We start from the raw sequence: 22,098 nt of genomic DNA on the forward strand, positions 1-22,098 counted from the left end.
TAATTAATCAAATTAATTAATATAATTAATTATTAATCCAATTAATAATTAATAAATATATATATACATAAATAATTAACACTTAATTATTTATTATAAAATTAGAATCATATTCTAAAACATTACTCTCGTATAAGCTATAGTTTTAATGTACATCTTATGCACATAATTTTTAACCTATAGTTTTAATATGAATCTTATTCATATTAATTTTATTTTAATCTCATTCAAATAATATCTCTCATAATATATAGTTTTAATTTACAATTAACTATATATTATAATGTATCAATATACATATAATCCCTTAAGTAATTTGAACAATTCAAATTCTTCCAAATACTTGATCATCGTATTACCCGTTATGATCTAGCAAGGGGACCTAATGGACCTACAGATCCGAAGCTCCAACGATGCAAGATTAATCGGTCAAACTCATTGACCGAGTTAATCTAGATTCGTTAACTACGGGTCATTCCACTAAAGACCCGCAGTTGCACTCTTCTCATTGCAGAATGTTTTCGTGTCCATGGATATATGACCATTAATGACGAGTCAATCCTTCACGAGTGTTCGTAACTCAAGTTGGGTCAAATTATTGTTTTACCCCTGAGTTACATCTTACTCATTAAACACCACTGCTCGTCTAACGAACAACCCGGTTATGGTCCAACCAATAACTGGAAGTCCCTCTCGTACAATGAGAGGGTGGGGCCTCTTGTTCAAGTCCCGGAGTCAGCATTTAAGGGAACACTCATCTACTCCTCTAAAGTCGGGGAGAAGTGAATTTCATCTGGTGAAGTTATGTTCCCAGCTCCCCACTAGATCTCGTCCCCAAAATGGTAGGATTATTGAATCGGCGACTCGGGCCACTCTCACCCATACAGATCAAAGGACGAGCTCTCACGGGCAGGAGTCCATAACTCACTCAGGATTTAGAATGAGTTGCCTGGTCATCCTAAGAAATAACAACCTATTAGTTAACGGTGTTACATCTAAAGATTGCCTATTTCGTGGTCCGGTCTTATACAAACTCATTGTGTAGGATACCCCCACTCGCATGTCTCCACACGAACGACTTGGATCAGGTCGTCTGTAACCTTTACAGGGTGGGCCGTATCCATAGTGTTGCCAGGATAAGGTACCCAGCCTTATCCATATACTAGAGACCCTTTAGGTTATTCACGGGACATTATCCATTCATATATGAGGGGTATATCAAATATATACCCCGTATATCAACTATATACTAAGTATATATACTGTCCCGATTACATCACAAATAACTGACTGGCGTTTTGCTGAACGCACGCGCTAAGCGTGGTAACAATTATATAGATGCAAGCGCACACCTGTCAGAGTAATATAAAATGGATGGAGTATCCAAGTATCGATCCTCAAGGACTTCTAAACAATTTCCAAACTCTAAAGTTTTAAAGAATAGTGAATGTTGAAATGAGTGATTCTTGTAAAATGGGAAGTGGTCACAAATAATGGTTTGGATTTGGGATTTGGACTTATAATGATAAAACCTAGCCCGAATTACTTCAAGTTAGCCAACAAAGAATCAAGGACATGCTAAGGACAATATGCATTTTACTTTAGAAGCCAACGACTACGCTTCTCACTTGACTTATGTCTAAGCAAGTTCAAAGTCCTAAGACATTCCCTAATATGTCTATTATGAGATATATCTTAGTTTTAGGATGGAAATAGTCGCAACCTCGGGTTAAGGTCCTTTGTCTAGGCTACTTAAGAGGAACCCTTATGTCTAAGGCGCTCCTCTCCTCGGTTTAACCACTCAACAATGCAAATAAGCAACCTTTTCAGTATTGACTTGTTAAGACTTACAGTGGCCTTCTCCAAATCCTAACTTTTTGGGAAAACATGTTGAGCAATGAATGGAAAGCAAAAACACTACTTTTTAGCAACCCTTTTTAGACATAAAAGGCTAACTATCCATAACCGGGCTAGAGACGGGAATTTAGAAAGACATATTGAAGAAAATACAGCAAGTAGAATGGTTGAAATTGAAATGCATGTGTGAAAAACAAAAGTTAACTAATGGAGAGTTTTTATCGGGATTGAGAGCTTCGCCCTTCTCTTTCAAGCAAGGGGGAGTGTCACGTGCTCTTTCCTCCAAAAACACAACTCTCTTAAAAAATAAAGTAAAGGCAAAGGGAAGATAAGCAAAGTGCTGGATTTTTATATATTTGAATAAGTAGAAAATAACTAAGTACAAATGGAAACAAAACAAAGCTCAATAAAGAAATGTAAAGTGCTCGGGATTTAAAAACCAAAAACAACTAATGAAAGCAACTCAAAAGTACTTAGAAAGCAATAAAGAAACACTAAAAATGATCAAATGAAGGAAGCAAGGCTTGATGAATTTGGTGGAGAAGTTGCTGGACTTTATAGCTGTGCAGAATTGGTTAGGTAGGTCCTAAAACGATGGTGAATCACCCATTTCCAACTCTTTTGACTGACCAAATCGTGCTCAAACTGATAGTGGAACACTTCTTCTACACGTATGCATCGGTTGGAACCACCAAAACGCATTGGAAGACGTGTTTCATTAAGGGCAAAGTTGGAAGAAAACCAGTTTTTCTGCAGGCTTCCCAGGCGCCTGGCGCCTCCCATGTAGGTTTTTCCATCTTTTTGCTTCTTTTGATTAATTTGCACTCCCAAATGGTCCTAAAATGTCATAAATACAATATAAGCCAACCACAAACCATAATATATGAATTTTGCATGAATTGGAACTCAAACGACCGAGAAAAATCCGAAACAAAGCTGAAACATAATAAAAACAGCATTTAAAACCTTCTTTTTACGCATGTAAACAAGCGTAATCACACCCCCAAACTTAACTTTTTGCTTGTCCTCAAGCAAAACATAGCAACTTTAATCAGCTTTCTAACACATGGACAAGGAAAAGCAAAAGCAACCGAGATGTTCAATCATAAATTGTCTCAGGGAAAAGATGTCAAAGCCTACCATTCTATTGCCTTTGTAAACTTAGTCACTATAAACCAAGTTTGAAATGATAAAAACTTTCTCTTTCAAAATTTTTTTTTTCTTTCAAAAACAGAAAACGTTTTCAAATACCCCTAAGGAATCTGCACACTCCCTCCTTACACTAAGACTTTTACATCTGACAGACCGGGTACTAGCACCTGAGGTTTTCACACACTAACATCGGTTCCAACCACAGCTACTCGTAGAAAGACTTTGAGCTAACAGCTAGGTCACAAAACGACGACAATGAGAAACACGAAGTCACTTATCACCATCTTTACTGCTATTTTCAAAGTCAACACCCAACCTAAAACTAAATGGGTGTCTACAGTAGGACTCGGGAATCATAAATACATTTTCTTTAACTCTCAATGTTTTTACCACTCTTTTCTTTCTAACACAAGTCTTTTCCCCACTCTTATTTTCTTTGACAAAGACTCTTTTTTACTCTTTTGCAACTTTTGTCTTCTCTTTTTTTTTTCTTCTTTTTCTTTCTCGGTTTTTAAGCTAAGTGCTTTTCAACACTTTCTTTCTTTCCAACTGACTCTTTTTCAAAAGAAAATAGCATGATTTTTCAAATATAAATAACACTTTATCTTTCTGAAACAACGACTCACACAACAACTGTCCCCCCCAAACTTAAGAGAGACAGTGTCCTCACTGGGAAAAGACTTTTGCATCGGATGAAAAAAGGCTTAACAGTAAAAAGGACAAGGACTTCCTATATAGGGGCAAAGAAAAAGCTTAAAGTCTGTAAAGATCAAAAAGACATAAAATAAAATGAGTTTATCACATAAACAAAGGAAATAGCTCAAAGCTTAGTCAGGCATAGAACAGAAAACTCAACAATCTCCTATAATCATCATCGACATGAAATCACAGGCACAGCACAGATGCTTCAAAATAGGCATGTGAAAAGCTAAACTAAGGGTAAGTGAAGGCATACTTTAAGTGATCAGAAGATAAACGATACTAATTTATACATGCTTCAACTGAGCTCGAAACATAATGAATACAAAAAAAAAAACATGCGTAGTAATGCTAGAATATGCAAACTACGTCATTAACCAAAAGAATAAAACACAAAAAATAGCAAAGAAGGAACCTCCCCTTCATGAAGTCGGAGGTTGTGGACAAGGATCAGTGTCAGTACTGGGAGATGGATGACCAAGGATAGCAGCTAGCGCTGGAGGCCATGAAGGTAAAACTGCAAAATCCAATGAAGCCCTTAAGTTGTAGATATGTTGCACGACTTCTCGAACCTGAGAGTTTTCGAAATGCTGGAAAAACAGGGCAGGCGCCAGGCGCCTGCGTGATTTATTTTCGCAAAGGGCAGGCGCCAGGCACCTGCGTAATTCTCTTTTTTTTTTCTTTTTTTTTTCAACGTTTTTTTTTTCTTTTTTTTTCTTTTTTTCAGCGTTTTCAAAAACATTCTCTTAATAAGAAAAACTTTATAATGAAACAAAGAGAAAATACAAGATACAAAGACTTCCTTCCTTTACTTTTGTTCTTTCAAAAACGGATAAGAAGGAAAAAACATTTTTCGCAAAAATTTATTGACCTGAAAGTTGAATAGAGGTTTTTCCTCTATCCACTGGTTCTCCAAAATACGGCTTAAGTCTCTGCCCATTTACTTTAATAACATTTCCTTTAGAGTCAACTAGATCCACTGCCCCATATGGGTAGACTTTAAAAATTTGAAAGGGACCAGACCATCTAGACTTAAGTTTTCCAGGGAAAAGTTTCAAGCTAGAGTTGAATAACAGAACCAGATCACCTTCTTGAAGATTGTTCGGCCGAAGACGCCTATCATGCCACTGTTTGGTTTTTTCCTTAAACAACTTAGCATTCTCATAAGAAAAGTGCCTGTGTTCTTCTAATTCCAACAATTGTAACTTCCTCGCTTCACCTGCAGCCAACAAATCAAAATTTAATTTCTTAGTAGCCTAAAATGCTTTATATTCTAGCTCAAGAGGCAAATGACATGCTTTTCCAAAGATTAGCCTATAGGGGGACATGCCGAGGAGAGTCTTAAATGCTGTCCTATATGCCCAAAGTGAATCATCAAGCTTAAAAGACCAATCCCTACGGTTAAGATTTACAATTTTTTCTAAGATGTTTTTTATCTCCCTATTAGATATTTCGGCTAACCCATTCGACTGAGGATGATATGCTGTTGCAACCCTATGACGCGCATTGTATTTAGTCAGCAACTTTTGCATAGACCTATTCACAAAATGAGCCCCCCCATCGCTTATCAGACAACGCGGGGTTCCATAACGCGTAAAAATGTGCTTTTGCAGAAAACGAATGACAACTTTGGAATCATTGGTAGCAGTTGCAATGGCTTCTATCCATTTCGAAACATAATCTACTGCTAACAATATATAAAGCTTACCATTAGAAGATGGAAATGGACCCATAAAATCTATACCCCACACATCAAATATTTCAATCTCCAGGATCGGGGTTTGAGGCATTTCGTGGCGTTTAGATATATTACCTGTCCGTTGGCATTTGTCACAAACCTGGGCAAACTTATGTGCATCTTTGAACAGAGTGGGCCAAAAGAACCCACTTTGCAAAACTTTAGCTGCGGTTTTGTGTCCTGCAAAATGTCCTCCATATGGAGACATATGACAAGCATCTAATATCGCCTCGTGCTCTTCTTCTGCGACACACCTGCGTAAGATATTGTCAGGTCCTAACTTATATAAAAAAGGCTCATCCCAACGATAAAATCGAACTTCATTTAGAAATTTCTTTACCTGTTGCTTGTTGAACTCATAAGGAACTATTCGACTTACCAAATAATTTGCTATATCGGCATACCACGGAACTGAATCAACTCGCAAGAGTTGCTCGTCAATAAACTGTTCACGTATAACAGTTCCATCATCACAGAGCGGGGATTCCAATCTAGACAGGTGATCAGCAACTTGGTTTTCAGTACCCTTCCTGTCCCTAACTTCAATATCAAACTCTTGAAGTAACAAAATCCACCGTATCAAACGTGGTTTAGCATCTTTTTTAGCAAATAAATATTTTAAAGCAGAATGGTCAGTAAAAACAATGACTTTTGTGCCTATCAAGTAAGACCTAAACTTATCAAAGGCGAACACAACTGCTAACAGTTCCTTCTCAGTAGTAGTGTAATTGAGTTGTGCACCGGTCAGAGTCTTACTAGCATAATACACAGGATGCAAGATCTTGTTTTTACGTTGACCTAACATAGCTCCTATTGCATAATCACTGGCATCACACATGAGCTCAAAAGGTAAATCCCAATTAGGTTCGATAATTATAGGAGCTGAACTTAGAGCAACTCTCAACATTTCAAATGATTTCAAACAGTCATAAAAAACAAATGGTCTATCATATTCTAGCAATTGACACAAGGGTTTAGAAATTTTAGCAAAGTCTTTTATAAAGCGGCGGTAAAATCCCCCATGCCCTAAAAAACTTCTAATCCCTTTGACATTTGTAGGAGGAGGTAGCTTTGAAATGATGTCTATCTTAGCGTGATCTACCTCTATTCCTTGCTTGGAAATTTTGTGACCCAAAACAATACCCTCTTGTACCATGAAATGACACTTCTCCCAATTTAGGACTAGGTTTGTTTGTTCACATCTCTCCAATACTCTCTCCAAATTAACTAAACATGCGTCAAAAGAATTTCCAAAAACAGAAAAGTCATCCATAAAAACTTCTAGAATATTTTCTACCATGTCAGAGAAGATGGCCATCATACACCTCTGAAAAGTCGCGGGTGCATTGCATAGTCCAAAGGGCATTCGCCTAAAAGCGAACGTACCATACGGACACGTAAATGTTGTCTTCTCCTGGTCTTCTGGAGCAATAGTAATTTGATTATAACCCGAATATCCATCTAAAAAACAATAGAAATCCTTACCTGCCAGACGGTCGAGCATCTGGTCAACAAACAGGAGAGGAAAATGGTCTTTCTTTGTTACCTTGTTAAGTTTGCGATAGTCAATGCAAACTCTCCGCCCGCTCACAGTTCGGGTCGAGATGAGCTCATTCTCCTCGTTGGCCACCACGGTTATACCCTCTTTCTTTGGTACACACTGTACTGGGCTTACCTAGCTGCTGTCGGATATTGGGTATATAACACCGGCGTCAAGCCATTTGAGAATTTCTTTCCTTACAACCTCTTTCATCTTCGGGTTCAACCGCCTTTGACTCTTAATAGAGTTCTTAGCATCTTCTTCCAATAGAATTTTGTGCATGCAAAAGGCCGGGCTTATCCCTCGGATATCTGCTATCGTCCATCCAATGGCCTTTTTGTGCTTCTCCAAAATCTGCAATAAAGAATATTCATTAGTAGGTGATAAATTGGAAGCTATAATAACTGGTAAAGTGTCGTTATCCCCTAGATACGCATATTTCAAATGCGACGGCAATGGCTTCTGCTCCAACGTGGGTGGTGCCACTATGGACGGAAGTAACGACTTGCATTCTTCTTTTTGTATTTTTTCAATAGGATTAGCCACATCTTCTGGTCCTTCTGCTATCTTATCAAGCTCTTCTTCAATCTCTGTAACTAACGAGTCATAAAACTCATCAAACATAACAGGATTCAAGCTATTTATAGCAGAGCACTCTTCAAAGTCTCCTGGTAATTTCATGGCATCTAGAACGTTAAATTTAACTTCTTCATTATTTACCCTCATTGTAATTTCTCCCTTCCTCACATTAAAAACTGTATCCCCAGTGGCTAGAAATGGTCTTCCCAAAATAATGGGAACGTCTAAGTCTGCCTCGCAATCTAGAATGATAAAGTCCGCAGGGTTATGTGGACAATTATCATAAATATGGTTTTCATTGCAAAATGAACAAATGAGATCGTTGACTTGGCAAACAGGGGCAGGAGTGCAATAATCCGACTGCACAGGTTGTATCGGCGTGGCTAATGGATTTTTTATTCCCAACGCCATCCCTTTCAGCCTCTGGTTCATTGTAACCATCTCTTTTTGCATCGAAGTCGCAATGTCCAGAGCCAAAACTCCAGCTGGATCTTGCTTCTTTGGTGCTGCCCTAGATCTTTGCGAACACCATAGTTCGTTGTGTGAAGCTAAGTCATTTAGGATGTCAACTATCTCGTTGAATGTCTTCTTTGTAAAGGCTCCATTGGCAGCATTGTTTAGCATCATCTTAGTTGGATGATCTAAACCTCTAAAGAAATGTTCTATCTGGATGCATGCCGGCAAGCCATGGTTCGGACATTTCCTGATTAGTTCTTTAAATCTCTCCCACGCCTCGTGAACAGGTTCACGATCATACTGTCTAAAGGAGATGATCTCCTCTCTGATATCAGCGTGGCGAGTAGGTGGGAAGAATTTTGTTAAGAACTTCTCCAATAACGACCCCCATGTGGTGATGGATCCCGGTGGAAATGCATTGAGCCATGCTCTAGCTTGGTCCTTCAAAGAAAATGGAAAAAGTGTTAGTCTCAGAGCATCGTCTGTTATACCAGGTAATCGAAATGCATTTGCAATTTGAATGAATGATTTCAGATGATCATGTGGATCCTCATGTTCCTGCCCTCCAAAATGTCCAATTGTCTGCAACATTTGGAATATCATTGGTTTAAGCTCAAAGTTTGCGTGGGCTGGAATAGGGTTGACTATCCCTGAATCAAAGTTCTGAAAAGCCGTGGCGGCATATTCTCGCATTGCCACGTCTCTGTTGTCCGCCATCTGGATATGGTTGAATTCATCATTTCTTGCATGATCCCTCATATTACCGTTAACAGCAGGTGGATCAACCGGATCACGAGGTGGAATATCTGCCATTGATGTGCTTGTACTCTCTACCTCACTTTCAGGACTGATTTCACCTTCTCTCTCTTTTTGCTTTTCTAGTTGTTTTCGAAGTCTTTGCTCCTTTCGAGTTTTTCGAAGGGTCCGCTCAATCTCAGGGTCAAGGGGTAGAAGAAAAGATCTTGTGCTCGTGCACTTTAACTTACCCTTGTGAGATAAACGACCAAAAATGTAGAACAAAAACGGTGGATGGAAATTACACCCAACAAAAATTCACAAAAATAAAAACAAAAAGAATTTGAAAAATAATTTTAAAACTAAAGTCCCCGGCAACGGCGCCAAAAACTTGACTGGGATGTTGCTAAACGCACGCACTAAGCGTGGTAGCAATTATATAGATGCAAGCGCACACCTGTCAGAGTAATATAAAATGGATGGAGTATCCAAGTATCGATCCTCAAGGACTTCTAAATAATTTCCAAATTCTAAAGTTTCAAAGAATAGTGAATGTTGAAATGAGTGATTCTTGTAAACTGGGAAGTGGTCACAAATAATGGTTTTGGATTTGGGATTTGGACTTATAATAAATAAGCCTAGCCCGATTTACTTCAAGTTAGCCAAGAAAGAATCAAGGACATGCTAAGGATAATATGCAATTTACTTTAGAAACCAACGACTACGCTTCTCACTTGACTTATGTCTAAGCAAGTTCAAAGTCCTAAGACATTCCCTAATATGTCTATTATGAGATATATCTTAGTTTTAGGATGGAAATAGTCGCAACCTCGGGTTAAGGTCCTATGTCTAGGCTACTTAAGCGGAACCCTTATGTCTAAGGCGCTCCTCTCCTCGGTTTAACCACTCAACAATGTAAATAAGCAACCTTTTCAGTATTGACTTGTTAAGACTTACAGTGGCCTTCTCTAAATCCTAACTTTTTGGGAAAACAAGTTGAGCAATGAATGGAAAGCAAAAACACTACTTCTTAGCAACCCTTATTAGAAATAAGAGGCTAACTATCCATAACCGGGCTAGAGACGGTAATTTAGAAAGACATATTGAAGAAAATACAGCAAGTAAAATGGTTGAATGTGGAATGCATGTGTAAAAAAAAAGTTAACTAACGGAGGGTTTTTCTCGGGATTGAGAGCTTCGCCCTTCTCTTTCAAGCAAGGGGGAGTGTCACGTGCTCTTTCCTCCAAAAACACAACTCTCTTAAAAAAATAAAGTAAAGGCAAAGGGAAGATAAGCAAAGTGCTGGATTTTTATATATTTGAATAAGTAGAAAATAACTAAGTACAAATGGAAACAAAACAAAGCTCAATAAAGAAATGTAAAGTGCTCGGGATTTAAAAACCAAAAACAACTAATGAAAGCAACTCAAAAGTACTTAGAAAGCAATAAAGAAACACTAAAAATGATCAAGTGAAGGAAGCAAGGCTTGATGAATTTGGTGGAGAAGTTGCTGGAATTTATAGTTGTGCAGAATTGGTTAGGTAGGTCCTAAAACGATGGTGAATCACCCATTTCCAACTCTTTTGACTGACCAAATCGTGCTCAAACTGATAGTGGAACACTTCTTCTACACGTATGCATCGGTTGGAACCACCAAAACGCATGGGAAGACGCGTTTCATTAAGGGCAAAGTTGGAAGAAAAACTGTTTTCTGCAGGCACGCAGGCGCCTGGCGCCTCCCATGAAGCTTTTTTCGTCTTTTTGCTTCTTTTGATTAATTTGCACTCCCAAATGGTCCTAAAATGTCATAAATACAATATAAGCCAACCACAAACCATAATATATGAATTTTGCATGAATTGGAACTCAAACGATCGAGAAAAATCTGAAACAAAGCTGAAACATAGTAAAAACAGCATCTAAAACCTTCTTTTTACGCATGTAAACAAGCGTAATCACACCCCCAAACTTAACTTTTTGCTTGTCCTCAAGCAAAACTTAGCAACTTTAATCAGCTTTCTAACACATGGACAAGGAAAAGCAAAAGCAACCGAGTTGTTCAATCATAAATTGTCTCAGGGAAAAGATGTCAAAGCCTACCATTCTATTGCCTTTGTAAACTTAGTCACTATAAACCAAGTTTGAAATGATAAAAACTTTCTATTTCAAAATCTTTTTTTTTTTTCTTTCAAAAACAGAAAACGTTTTCAAATACCCCTAAGGAATCTGCACACATCCCCTTCTTCAAAGTGTTAAGAACGAAGGGGCCATTCAAGTGAACAGCTGAGTGCGAGGCAGCCTTTGAAGAAATCAAAAGCTACCTCTGCTCGACACCATTGCTTGCAAAGCCCATGCTAGGGGATAAACTACATTTATATTTGGTCGTATTCGACAACGCAGTCAGCTCGGCCCTAATCCAGCAAGATGGAATATGGCAAAGTCCTATTTACTACACAAATAAGGCCACGACCGAGGCCGAGACAAGGTATCCCCAAATGGAGAAGTTGGCCCTCGCTTGGTCATCTCGGCACGAAGTCTGAGGCCGTACTTCCAAGCCCACACGGTTACTGCACTCACAAACCTACCTTTGAAGCAAGTCTTTCATAAATAGAAACATCTGGCAGATTGATGAAATGGGTCGTGGAACTGAGTGAGTATGATATTCAGTTCGAGCCCTGAACGGCGGTGAAGGGGCAGGTCGTCGCAGACTTCATAGCCGAACTCACTCCCCCACCGTCTTAAACATCTGTGTCCGACCAGCCATGGATGATGTACGTGGACGGATCTTCGAATGAGAAAGGATGCGGAGCGGGTGTGCTTCTCCTCGCCACGGATGGCATGTGTTTTGAGTACGTCCTTCGCTTTAACTTCTATACCTCAAACAATGAGGTCGAGTACGACGCCCTATTGGCCGGACTACGCATGGCAAGAGGACTTGGAGCCAGCCACCTTGAAATCTTCAGTGATTCATAGCCTATAGTGAATCGAATCAAAGAAGAATATCAGACAAAGGACCCGCAAATGGAGAAAAATCTAGGAAGGGTCAGATCGCACCTCGCCCATTTCTAGACTTATGAAATTAGCCAGATTCTGAGGTCGCCAAACTCCAATGCCGACGCCTTGGCCAAATTAGCGTCAGCCTACAAGACCGACCTGGCGTGATCGGTCTTGGTGGAAATCTTGTACAACCCGTCCATCGTGGAGCCGGATATGATGGAAGTCGACTCCCAGCCTCTGTCATGGATGGATCTGATTAGAAACTTCCGAGAAGGCAATATTCCAATGGACCCGAGGGAAGCCAAAAAATTGACAAGGAAAGCAACTTTGGTACTTGCTTTGAGACGGAACAATGTACCGGCGCGGATTTTCATTACCCCTCCTTAAATGCATTTCCAAAGAAGATGGGAACTATGTCCTCAAGGAAGTGCATAAAGGGGTTTTTGGCAATCACTCGAGGGCCAGGTCATTGTCGGGCGAAGGTCATTCGTCAAGGTTACTACTGGCCCATAGTTGACTGAGATGCAAAAGAATTTGCGAAAATGTGTGACAATTGCCAGCGCTTTGAATTTCATCCATCAACCTCCCAAGCTGTTGACTTCGATCTCAGCACCATGGCCCTTTGCACAATGGGGAGTTGACCTTATCGGACCTTTCCCATTGGGCAAGGAGCAGACTAAGTATGCCGTTGTTGCCGTGGATTACTTCACCAAGTGGGCCGAGGCCGAAACACTTTCGACAATCACGGAGGCTAGAGTCACGACCTTTATTTGGAATAACGTCGTCTGCCTTTTCGGTATACCCAATGCTATTGTGAAGGACAATGGCAAGCAGTTTGACGACGCCAAGTTCAAAGACTTTTGTCGCAAGCTCGGAATCAGTCACCTCTGCTCGTCCCTAACTCACCCAAAAGCCAACAGACAAGTAGAGGCGGTCAACAAAATCATTAAACGCGGCCTTAAGCTACGGCTTGACGCCAGGAAAGGGCGGTGGACCGAGGAGCTACCCAAAGTACTTTGGTCTTACTAAACTATGCCTCGAGAATCCACTGGCGAAACTCCCTTCGCTATGCCCTTTGGTTCCTAGGCAGTGCTGCCTATAGAAATTGGGATGCCAACTGAGAGGATAGACTACTATGAGCAGGTTAGGAACGAGGAAAAGCTGTTCCTCAACCTTGACCTCCTCAATGAAAAAAGGGGAGCAGCCCAACTGCATTTAGCAGAATACCAAAATCGAATGGCAAGGCACTATAACTCGAGAGTCCGACCTCAAAGTTTTCAGATCTGACACTTGGTCCTGCATAAAGTACAGAGGCATGTAGATACGTTGGAACCAAGCTGGGAGGGGCCATTCGAAGTCAAGGGCATAGTCCGACCTGAGACGTATATGCTGGCCGATCTTGAAGGAAAGTTACTCTTGCAACCATGGAACACGGAGCATTTGAAGAGATATTACCCTTGAAATGTCAAAATGGTCTGAAAATGGTTCAGACTTGTCAAAATTTTCAAGGAATAATACCAGTGGGTGAACTAAGGGCATGAGTTCGATGTGAAATTAAATGGGGGCCAGGTGTATATTAAGGCTTAAGAAATCTGAACTTTTAAGAACTTACGAGTTCGAGGTAAGGTGTGAATTGAGACTTGGAAAATTTAAAGGCTTTAAAGACTTGCAGCTGTGGAGTACAAAGCAAAATAAGAACAGGTAAAATTCGGAACACAGCTGATATTAATAAAAGAAGTTTTGGCTGAGGAGTATAGACGTCGCGGCGAAGTACAAAGAGATGAAAGGATAGAGACAAAAACGATAGAGCCGAAAAGAGATGGAGAAGCATTAACTGCTTCCGAGGTGCGATCCGAGCTCGCCCTGGGTCCCAAAGATGTTGACCTCCTGCGAGTCTATCATCTCAGCCTCTTGAGATGAGTTGCATTAGCAGGTGGGAGGAGGCCCCCGTCAACTTCTTGGGAAGATGGGTTCGCATAATCGCCCTTAGTCAGCTCGGTGTCAGACTCGAGCTTCTTCAAACATTGCTCCCCGAAGACTTGGGGGCTAGGGGTCTCATTGGGACCCGACGCCCACTTCTTCGTGTACCTAAGTTTGATAGGTGTCAGGTTGAGCTAATGAGCTACTTCCTGGATTCCCTTCATTAGAAACTTAAAACCAGAATCGCTGAAGTCCTTGGCAAAGCCATCAAAGTCAAGATGCTTGCGAAATGCCTCTTCCAAGAGAACCCCATTGCAAAGCTTGGACTCTTCGAGCTAGAGCTTAGCCTTAAGTTCCGCCGCCTCGGAGTCACTAGCACTCAGCTTGCCCTCCAGGTCCTCTCGAAGGCGCTGAAGTTCATCATTCTCCTTCAACAGCGCAAACTTCTCCTTCTCCAGGCCCTTGGCCACAGCATGCGCACCCCTCAGGTGCTCCATGTGCCGGGCAACCTCCGCCTTCACGATTTTTAGCTCCACCTTGTCGTCATCGGAGGTGGACTTCCACGTCTGGGCTTCAGCTTGGGCCTCCTTGAGTTCTCCTTCCAGAGCCGCGACAGTCTCTAAGGCGGCCAAAGAGGCTTCTCGTTCCTTCAGAGTCAAAAGCTCGCGCCTATCGAGCTCGGCCTTTACTCTGATAGCAGTCTGGCAACTGCAGCGTGAGCAAGTGGGCAAGGACAAAGGGAACCGAAATGTCAGGATAAAAGGTAAACATACGAAAACAAAGGAAGGCAAGCAAAGTCGCACCTCGGCAGTGAAATCCAACAGTCGTTGGATGGCTGACCTGGGAGCGCTGAAGAACTTGGAAGCCCTCCTCCAACAGCGGTTGAAGTAGGAGCTCGACATCTCCATGGCTCTCTCTCTCACCCTGGCACTAGATGGCTCAACCTTAAACTTCATCTCGATGTTAGAGGTGCCACCCATTCTAGCCTCGGGGTCGTTAACTAATTCCCCGAAAGGACTGATTCGTCGCCTAGCGCGCAACTCCCTCACCTCGTCCTCGGAGTGATGGGTCTTGCGCTTCTTCTTCTTAGATTTCTTAGGGGAGCCTTCCTCCGAATCTCCCTAGGGGGAGAAACTTCAAGGATCTCCTATCCAGAGAGGCTCCAGCCGTAGTCGCCTCCTGTGTCGAAGCGGCTTCGTGTCCAACCTCAACCACCTCGACCTCGGTAGGAGGTTCAGCGATAGCAGGGCTAGGTGCCTCCTTATTCTTGGAAGCCTGCCCAGTGCGTGGGCGCTTGCGCCAAACATCCTGGGAGAAGCCGCAAACCATGGCTGCAAGAAAGAGTAGTTGTAAGTTAAGTACAAGATACGAAAAGCATCCGATGTAAAGCATCAGAACATCTAAAAGGCAACTAACCTAGTTCGGAATTCGGTCTTCGAGCTTCGAGTGGAGATAAGAGAGGGTTGTAATCGAGCAGTCTTGAGGCGAGAAGAAGCTTATTTGTTATAAGAGTGCTGATCTGCCTGCCGCTCTTAAACTTGCTCTTGAAAAATTTCAACGCGTTGAAGGTCGGCTCGGAAGGTTGAGGAATTGGCCGAATAGCAACTGAAAACATCAAAGTTATAAGTTAGACAAAGAAAGGAAGCAACTTAAAGCGAGTAAAAGACTCCGCTCCTTGCCTAAATTCCCAAACCTACGAGGGACGCTGAAGAAAGGCAGGTCGACCTCGTTCCTAGCCAGCCACACGCCAGTGGCAAAGAACCATTTTCCGACCCATTTCTTTATGGAGGTCAGACCTTTCAGAATGCCTCTCGCGCCCATTCTAGCGCACAGGTAATACCTCCCTGGTTTCCTAGAGATTTATTTAACCTCGAAGCAAGCCAGAAGCTGGTGAACTCCGATGAGGTCCAAATCATCCACCTCCTTACACCGTAACCAGAATAAAACGACTAATTCAAAGACGACTCCCCATCCATTGGGGGCCACTTGTGTAGGGGCTAGTCCAGTTCGGAACAAAAAATCCTGGGCCAAAGGGTGGATGGGAAGGCGGAAGTCGTACTCAAACATTTTTAAGTAAAGGGTTACGCATTCTTCAGATGGATTATCAGCTCGTTCCCCTTACTTGGGGAGCCTAAGGATGATGTCATCCGGAATGCTATATCTCGTATGAAGGGAGCCAAGGTAACTCTCAGGCATCTGAAAAGGGAATTCTAAACCTTGTCCCAAGGTTGAAGTATCACTATCATCCCCATCATCCTCTGAGAACCCAAAATTATCTATCTCCTCCTCTAGCTCGGAGTCTAACCTATTAGCAAACTTCTCTACGGAATCGGCCCTTCTGGGCGAAGGGCGTCCTAATTCCGAGCTGCCCATTAGAAGAACTACTATTACTTGGGCTGGAGGGACTAGAAGATGTCGACATGACTTTGAAAATAAAAGAGTGAACTTAAAAAAAGAGAATGAGCCAGACTGACCTAAAGATTCCGATCTGACGAGGTCGAACTCCAAGATTTCAGAAAGCGTAAAAAACGAAAACAGAACCTTGGTGGTATTTATAGTAGCCCGAAATTCAATCTTGGCCACACACATGTCCCAAATTGGACGTCTCAGATCGGAAGAAGTCTGAACGTCAAAGGTAATCAAGTGTGCGTTGACCGCCGGTTCCGTTTTCGAGATTTCCCAATGGTAACATTTATCGTGTCGGCCTAGGAAGTCACCAAGCGAATCAGCTTCCCCAAGGATAACAAACTTCTCTGTCAGGTCGAGATCGAACCCGGCAGAGAGGGGGCCACTGTTTGGGGAAGAAATATCTTTTCACCAAGTGGAGGACAGGGATTCGCCATTAAACAGAAGAATTAAAGGATTAAGTTTATGGAGCTCCATCTCGGACCCTTCCGAGACGGATCACTCACCACTTCCTATTAAGGAATTAACTCAACATTTCCAAGAGTGTGTCTAAGTTCAATCTGCTCGAATCCGACACATCCGACCTCAATTCCAACCAAGGTAATCACTTGTCGTAACCCCTGTCGGAGCCTAAACCTATAAACAGAGGGCCTCATTTCATTATCAGGTATCGAATTTCTCCTCGAACTTAATATTGAGTCTGAGCTGCTTAGTGACTTGAGCGTTGGAGATTTTGTCCTCTTGTGTAGGTCTTCCCTTCGCATTTCGGGTCAGGGATCGGGTTCAAGCTAGATAGATGTTGTGCAAATCCTTGCGTAAATACCATTGTTTTTATAAGGATGGATAATTTTAGGTAAGAAAAGTATTTTTTTCCTTTGAAATTAGTAAGAAAAGTTAATACTTAAGGTATTTGATTTTTAATATATATATTTTTATTAATACTTAAGGTATTTGGCTTTTCATTTTTTAATGCAATTAACACAATACATAACAAGAAATGGTTGTAATTTGTAGTTTACTAAGTTAGACAAACATTTCTAACTTGTAGTTTACTAAGTTAGACAAACGTTTCTAACTCCAGTTTTTCTCTAACTTTAACGAGATAAATATGCTGAGTACTTCATAATAAAAGTATGAGTTATTAGAGTATTCAACTTGGCTGACATAAATATTTTTTTTACTAATATAAATAAATTAGATAATGAAATGAAAAGAACATCGAATTAATTAATAGGTTTATTCATAAAAAAATATTAAATTGGAAAAAATATATAATTGCCAAATAATTCTTGGTTTGTTTATTAAAAACTTTGTTTTACTCCCTTGGTTGTCTTCTAATCACTACAGCTTTGTTTACATTTACTTAGAATATCAATATGTCTACAAGAAAATATGAATATTGCTATAAAAAGCCTAAGAAGAAAAGAAGAATAGAAAACCTTAATATACATTAAAGTTTTACTTAGATTACATGATCTAGGAAGGTGAGAAAATATTGACTCTTAATTGATTTACTAGTAGAGAAAGGTATCATTAGAGAACGTTATTTAATTTTTTCCGAAAGATAAAAATTATTGACATTTTTATAATATTCATTAAACTAAAAAATTATGTAGCGGCAAAAAATATGATATAAATCTGAGAGTTTACTCAAAGTAGTGTGATAAAGTTTATTGTTTTTGTAAGTTATTTGGTACTAAATCAAATACAGTCCAAAGGGGATGAAGAAGGTAACAACTAATATTAGTTCGACGTGTAGAAGCCATGAATCTAGTAATGAATACATATTTAATATGAAAGTTTGATTGATTTACAAATTAGATTATTTGAAAATAAAACAATTGACAAAGATATTCAAGAATTAATTAATAAAGAAAAAGGACATTGGAATAAAGTATACTAATAAACAATTATTGATCTGGTTAAAAATCTTCATATATTTTATATTAAGCCCTCCTTGTCAAAAGTTTTGTCTAAGACCTCATATCATCCGGAATCGCCCTGTTTTTATTAATTAATTCTAAAGATTTTTTTAGTATAATAAATAGAGTAAGAGATTCGAATTTATGATCTGTTGGTTAGAGACATGTGTCAATTACACTTGAATTAAATTCGTATTGGCTTATTTCTCTTGAAGACTACTCATGTTAGCTTAATTCTTTATATTTATGATTTTAGAATTTCAAAATATTAAAGATGTAACAATTAAATAATTTTTAAAAATAAAAAGTATAAAAGCACATTAAACTGAATAATATGAATTCACACGATAATGCTGACCATTTCAATCCAAGAATATTGAATATAAAAAAATTGTTTTTTCAATTTATTTAAAAAATTAATTATAAGATTTAGGGTGTTATCTTAATGGTAAAAGTCTAGAGACAAAATCTTTTATTTGGACAATATTAACATTGGGCTTTAGATAATACTTAAGATATCATATTTTTTATTTTTAATTTAAAAATACAAATTTAATTCAAAAAATATATTATGAACCTTTCTTTTTGATCAACTTTACCAATGTTTGCGAATATAATATTTTACATTCTCGTGGGATGCAAATTGTAGTTTCGGTATTATTTATCATCTCGTGAAATTATTTAAAAAAAAATGTTTACCCGCACATAAATATACACACTTTTTATCAATTTCCAGTAAAGTAATAGTTTTTTTTCCCACTTGTTTACAATGGTGATTTTCAACCAAAATTAATTGTATTGGCCACTTGTTGTTTAGTGAGCATTAATAGGCACATAAATTTAAGGGAGAAGTAGTTATTCCATTCATTCTAGAAGGTAGAGAGAAAAACTTAAGAATAGGATCCGAAAACAAGCAAGTTTTACGGTATAACCTCTAAAACATATTGGACAAATTTAGGTAATAAGAATTGAGTTTTTTCTTGTATATAAAGACGGTTTGGATGAATGGACATCGGTACCCATTTTAAAGTTAAAAAAGAATCTAACCCCAAAAAAATTTAAAAAGAAAAGGAAAAAGGATGGGATTGGGATCGAGATCGAAGTTCGTGCTATTACAATTGGTGTTATTGTTGCAATTGGCGTTTCTAGGTAAAGCTAAAACTGGTGGTGCTGCTGCTGCCGGCGGCGGAGGCGGTGTTTTAGATCTCACGAAGTTGGGTGCTAAGCCTAAGGGTGATATTACTCAAGCTTTCACAAGTGCATGGACGCAAGCATGTGGATCCACCGCTGCAACTAAAATATCGATTCCAAAAGGAGAGTATAATTTAGGTGAAGTCAACGTCAAAGGCCCTTGCAAGAGTCCAATTGAGATTGAACTCCAAGGAACGTTAAAGGCTCCAATTGTAACAAAAACAGATGGATGGCTTACTATCGGAAATGTTAATTACTTAACATTGTCGGGCAGTGGAGTTTATGATGCCCAAGGGAAAGAAAGTTGGAAATTGAATGATTGCCACGTAAACAAAAAGTGTACCATGCTTCCCATCGTAAGCTTACCTTCTTCAATAATTACAATACAATTATATTCCCTTCACATCATCTTATTATGAGTAATTTTAACATTTTTTTATGGTTCACCAGAGTTTTAGGTTCAACTTCGTTAACCACTCAATAGTAAAGGGCATAACTTCATTGAACAGCAAGAACTTCCATGTTAATGTCATGGGTTGCAATAATGTTACCTTCGACCATTTCACAATTACTGCACCAGAGGACAGTCCAAACACTGATGGAATTCACATAGGTCGTTCCACCGGGATTAACATCATCAGCTCCAACATAGGAACTGGAGATGATTGTGTGTCTATAGGAGACACAAGCAAACAAATAACAGTCACAGATGTCACTTGTGGACCAGGACATGGCATTAGCATAGGAAGTTTGGGAAAGTTTGAAGGTGAAGAGAACGTGGAAGGAGTTACAGTAAAAAAGTGCAAATTAATTAATACTTCCAACGGTGTTAGGATCAAAACATGGCCTGGTACTCCTGGCACTGGTAGTGTCACCGACATGCATTTTGAAGATATTGAAATGGTTAACGTTAGCAATCCTGTCTATATAGACCAAGAATATTGTCCACACAATCACTGCAAGAAAACGGTACATGTTTCATTCTCACATTTTCAGTTTATCATTAACTTTAAAGTTGATCTATATTATAATGTTTTTTTTTTTTGTATCTCTAGAGTCCATCAAAGATTAAGATCTCAAAAGTTACCATTAAAAATATCAAAGGCACTTCTGCTACTCCAGTTGCAGTCAAACTTGTTTGCAGCCAAAGTCATCCATGTGAAGGTGTAGAGGTAGCTGATATTGATCTTACTTATAATGGAAAGGAAGGACCAATTATGTCTGAATGTCTAAATGTGAAACCTACTATTTCTGGAAAGCAAAACCCTCGTGCATGTGCTAAACCGGCCGCTGCTAATTCTCCATCAACTCCGTAATCAATTTCATTGTGAGACTTTTATATATAGAAAGCAATTTGTATCTTTTTTTACGTAGCATTATCATTTTTTCCTCCTAAAATTTTGTAGGTATATTTCATTTCATGTCGTGAATTATGTGCATGGTTTCAATAATGTATTTCTATATCATGTATCATGAGAGTGAAACCATAACTCTCATGGGGTTAGAAATTTTTTTTGAATTCAATGTTTGGAAGCAATTCCAATTCTAAATGAAAAAGGACAAAATACTCCATTCATATGGGTTGGAAAACTTTTACCATATTTTATATTCTTTTTAGATTTTGTGGCACTTCTTCCTTCGCTCGTTTCTTCTCTTCATCCACGACCTTCGTTAACATGAGATCAATTAAGTGCATCTTGAATAATTTGTGTAGTTCTAATACTATCCAACCGAGTCACAAAAGCTTGATAAGAGAGAAGTAATTTTATATATGTCATCTATTTTTCGAATGGACTAGTACAACCTTAACTCATTAATTTCATCTAAAAGGATCCATAGAAGTAATATTTTCTCACCAGTCAGATTTAGATTATGAATTCTGCTCAAGTTGATAAGAAACGTTGTTCTGACTTGAGGTAGCACATTCTTAATTATTTTTAGGGGAAGCTATTCTCACATGGTATGCCAATTCCTTTACTAGTCAATTTTCTATAGCAAATAATAATTTCAAGTCAACGAATTTACTATGCGCTGAGCGATATGGAATGAGTAGGTTCTTTTTTTCTTAGGTTAGTGATAGGCTTATTTCATAAAATTAAATGACATTACATCATCAATTTATAAATTAATTTTAATATTGTGTAACATTAAGAAGTTATTTGCGTTAGGATTTATATTCTAAAGCCTTGTAATATATCAAGAAAATAATTTCATTATTTTAATGTATAATTTGAATTATTCACTTTATGAAAATTGAAGGTCATTCATGTAATCTCGAATGATATATAGTTGACATACAAAGAATTATGTTCAAGTAGTAATCTATAAATCTTACAGTTTATGGAAGAAATTAGGTGCCGTATCTTGATAATGCTATTAATAGGGTCCAATTTGTAAAAGTTACAAATGATTTGATCATAATCATTCATGTGATTATATGTATCACATATAATAAGTTTGTATAAGACTAGACAAACAATATGTCTTCTAGTTTCCTATTAAGACCATTAATGAAATTGAAGCCACATCACTAGAGTGATTATTATATGTTTATTTAGTCTTAATCTTGCATATGTTATGATCTTTTATTCACATGGAGAGCAATACCCATATGCCATACATACAACTTTTCTCAAAGAGACATATCAACTCAAATAATTGCATCCGGTAAAAGTTTGAAGGGAGAGTATAATTTAGGCGAAGTTAACATCAAAGACCCTTGCAAGAGTGCAGTTGAGATTGAACTCCAAGAAACGTTGAAGGCTCCCATTCTAACAAAAGGAGATGGATGACTTACTATTGAAAATGTTAATCACTTAACATTGTCGGGCAGTGGAGTTTATGATGCCCAAGGAAAAGAGAGTTGGAAATTGAATGATTGCCACGTAAACAAAAAGTGTACCATG

General features: G+C 39.0%; 1 protein-coding gene and 1 non-coding gene across 2 annotated transcripts; both read left to right on the plus strand.

Annotated features, from left to right (window-relative positions):
- Positions 1-8,247: 8,247 nt before the first annotated feature.
- Positions 8,248-8,354, plus strand: LOC148212879 (small nucleolar RNA R71). Its single transcript, XR_015789560.1, has one exon. It is a non-coding gene; the product is annotated as a small nucleolar RNA R71 (small nucleolar RNA).
- Positions 8,355-19,021: 10,667 nt separating this feature from the next.
- LOC111025503 (exopolygalacturonase) lies at positions 19,022-20,768 on the plus strand. Its single transcript, XM_022303372.2, has 3 exons — positions 19,022-19,548; positions 19,643-20,161; positions 20,248-20,768. The coding sequence occupies exons 1-3, from the start codon at positions 19,081-19,083 to the stop codon at positions 20,506-20,508; spliced, it is 1,248 nt and encodes a 415-aa protein (XP_022159064.2). The 5' UTR covers positions 19,022-19,080; the 3' UTR covers positions 20,509-20,768.
- The last annotated feature ends 1,330 nt before the right edge of the window (positions 20,769-22,098 follow it).

This window comes from Momordica charantia (assembly GCF_013281855.1).
Source record: "Momordica charantia cultivar OHB3-1 chromosome 2 unlocalized genomic scaffold, Mcharantia_2.0 BLBB01000002.1, whole genome shotgun sequence".
In the NCBI taxonomy this organism is placed as follows: Eukaryota; Viridiplantae; Streptophyta; class Magnoliopsida; order Cucurbitales; family Cucurbitaceae; genus Momordica; species Momordica charantia.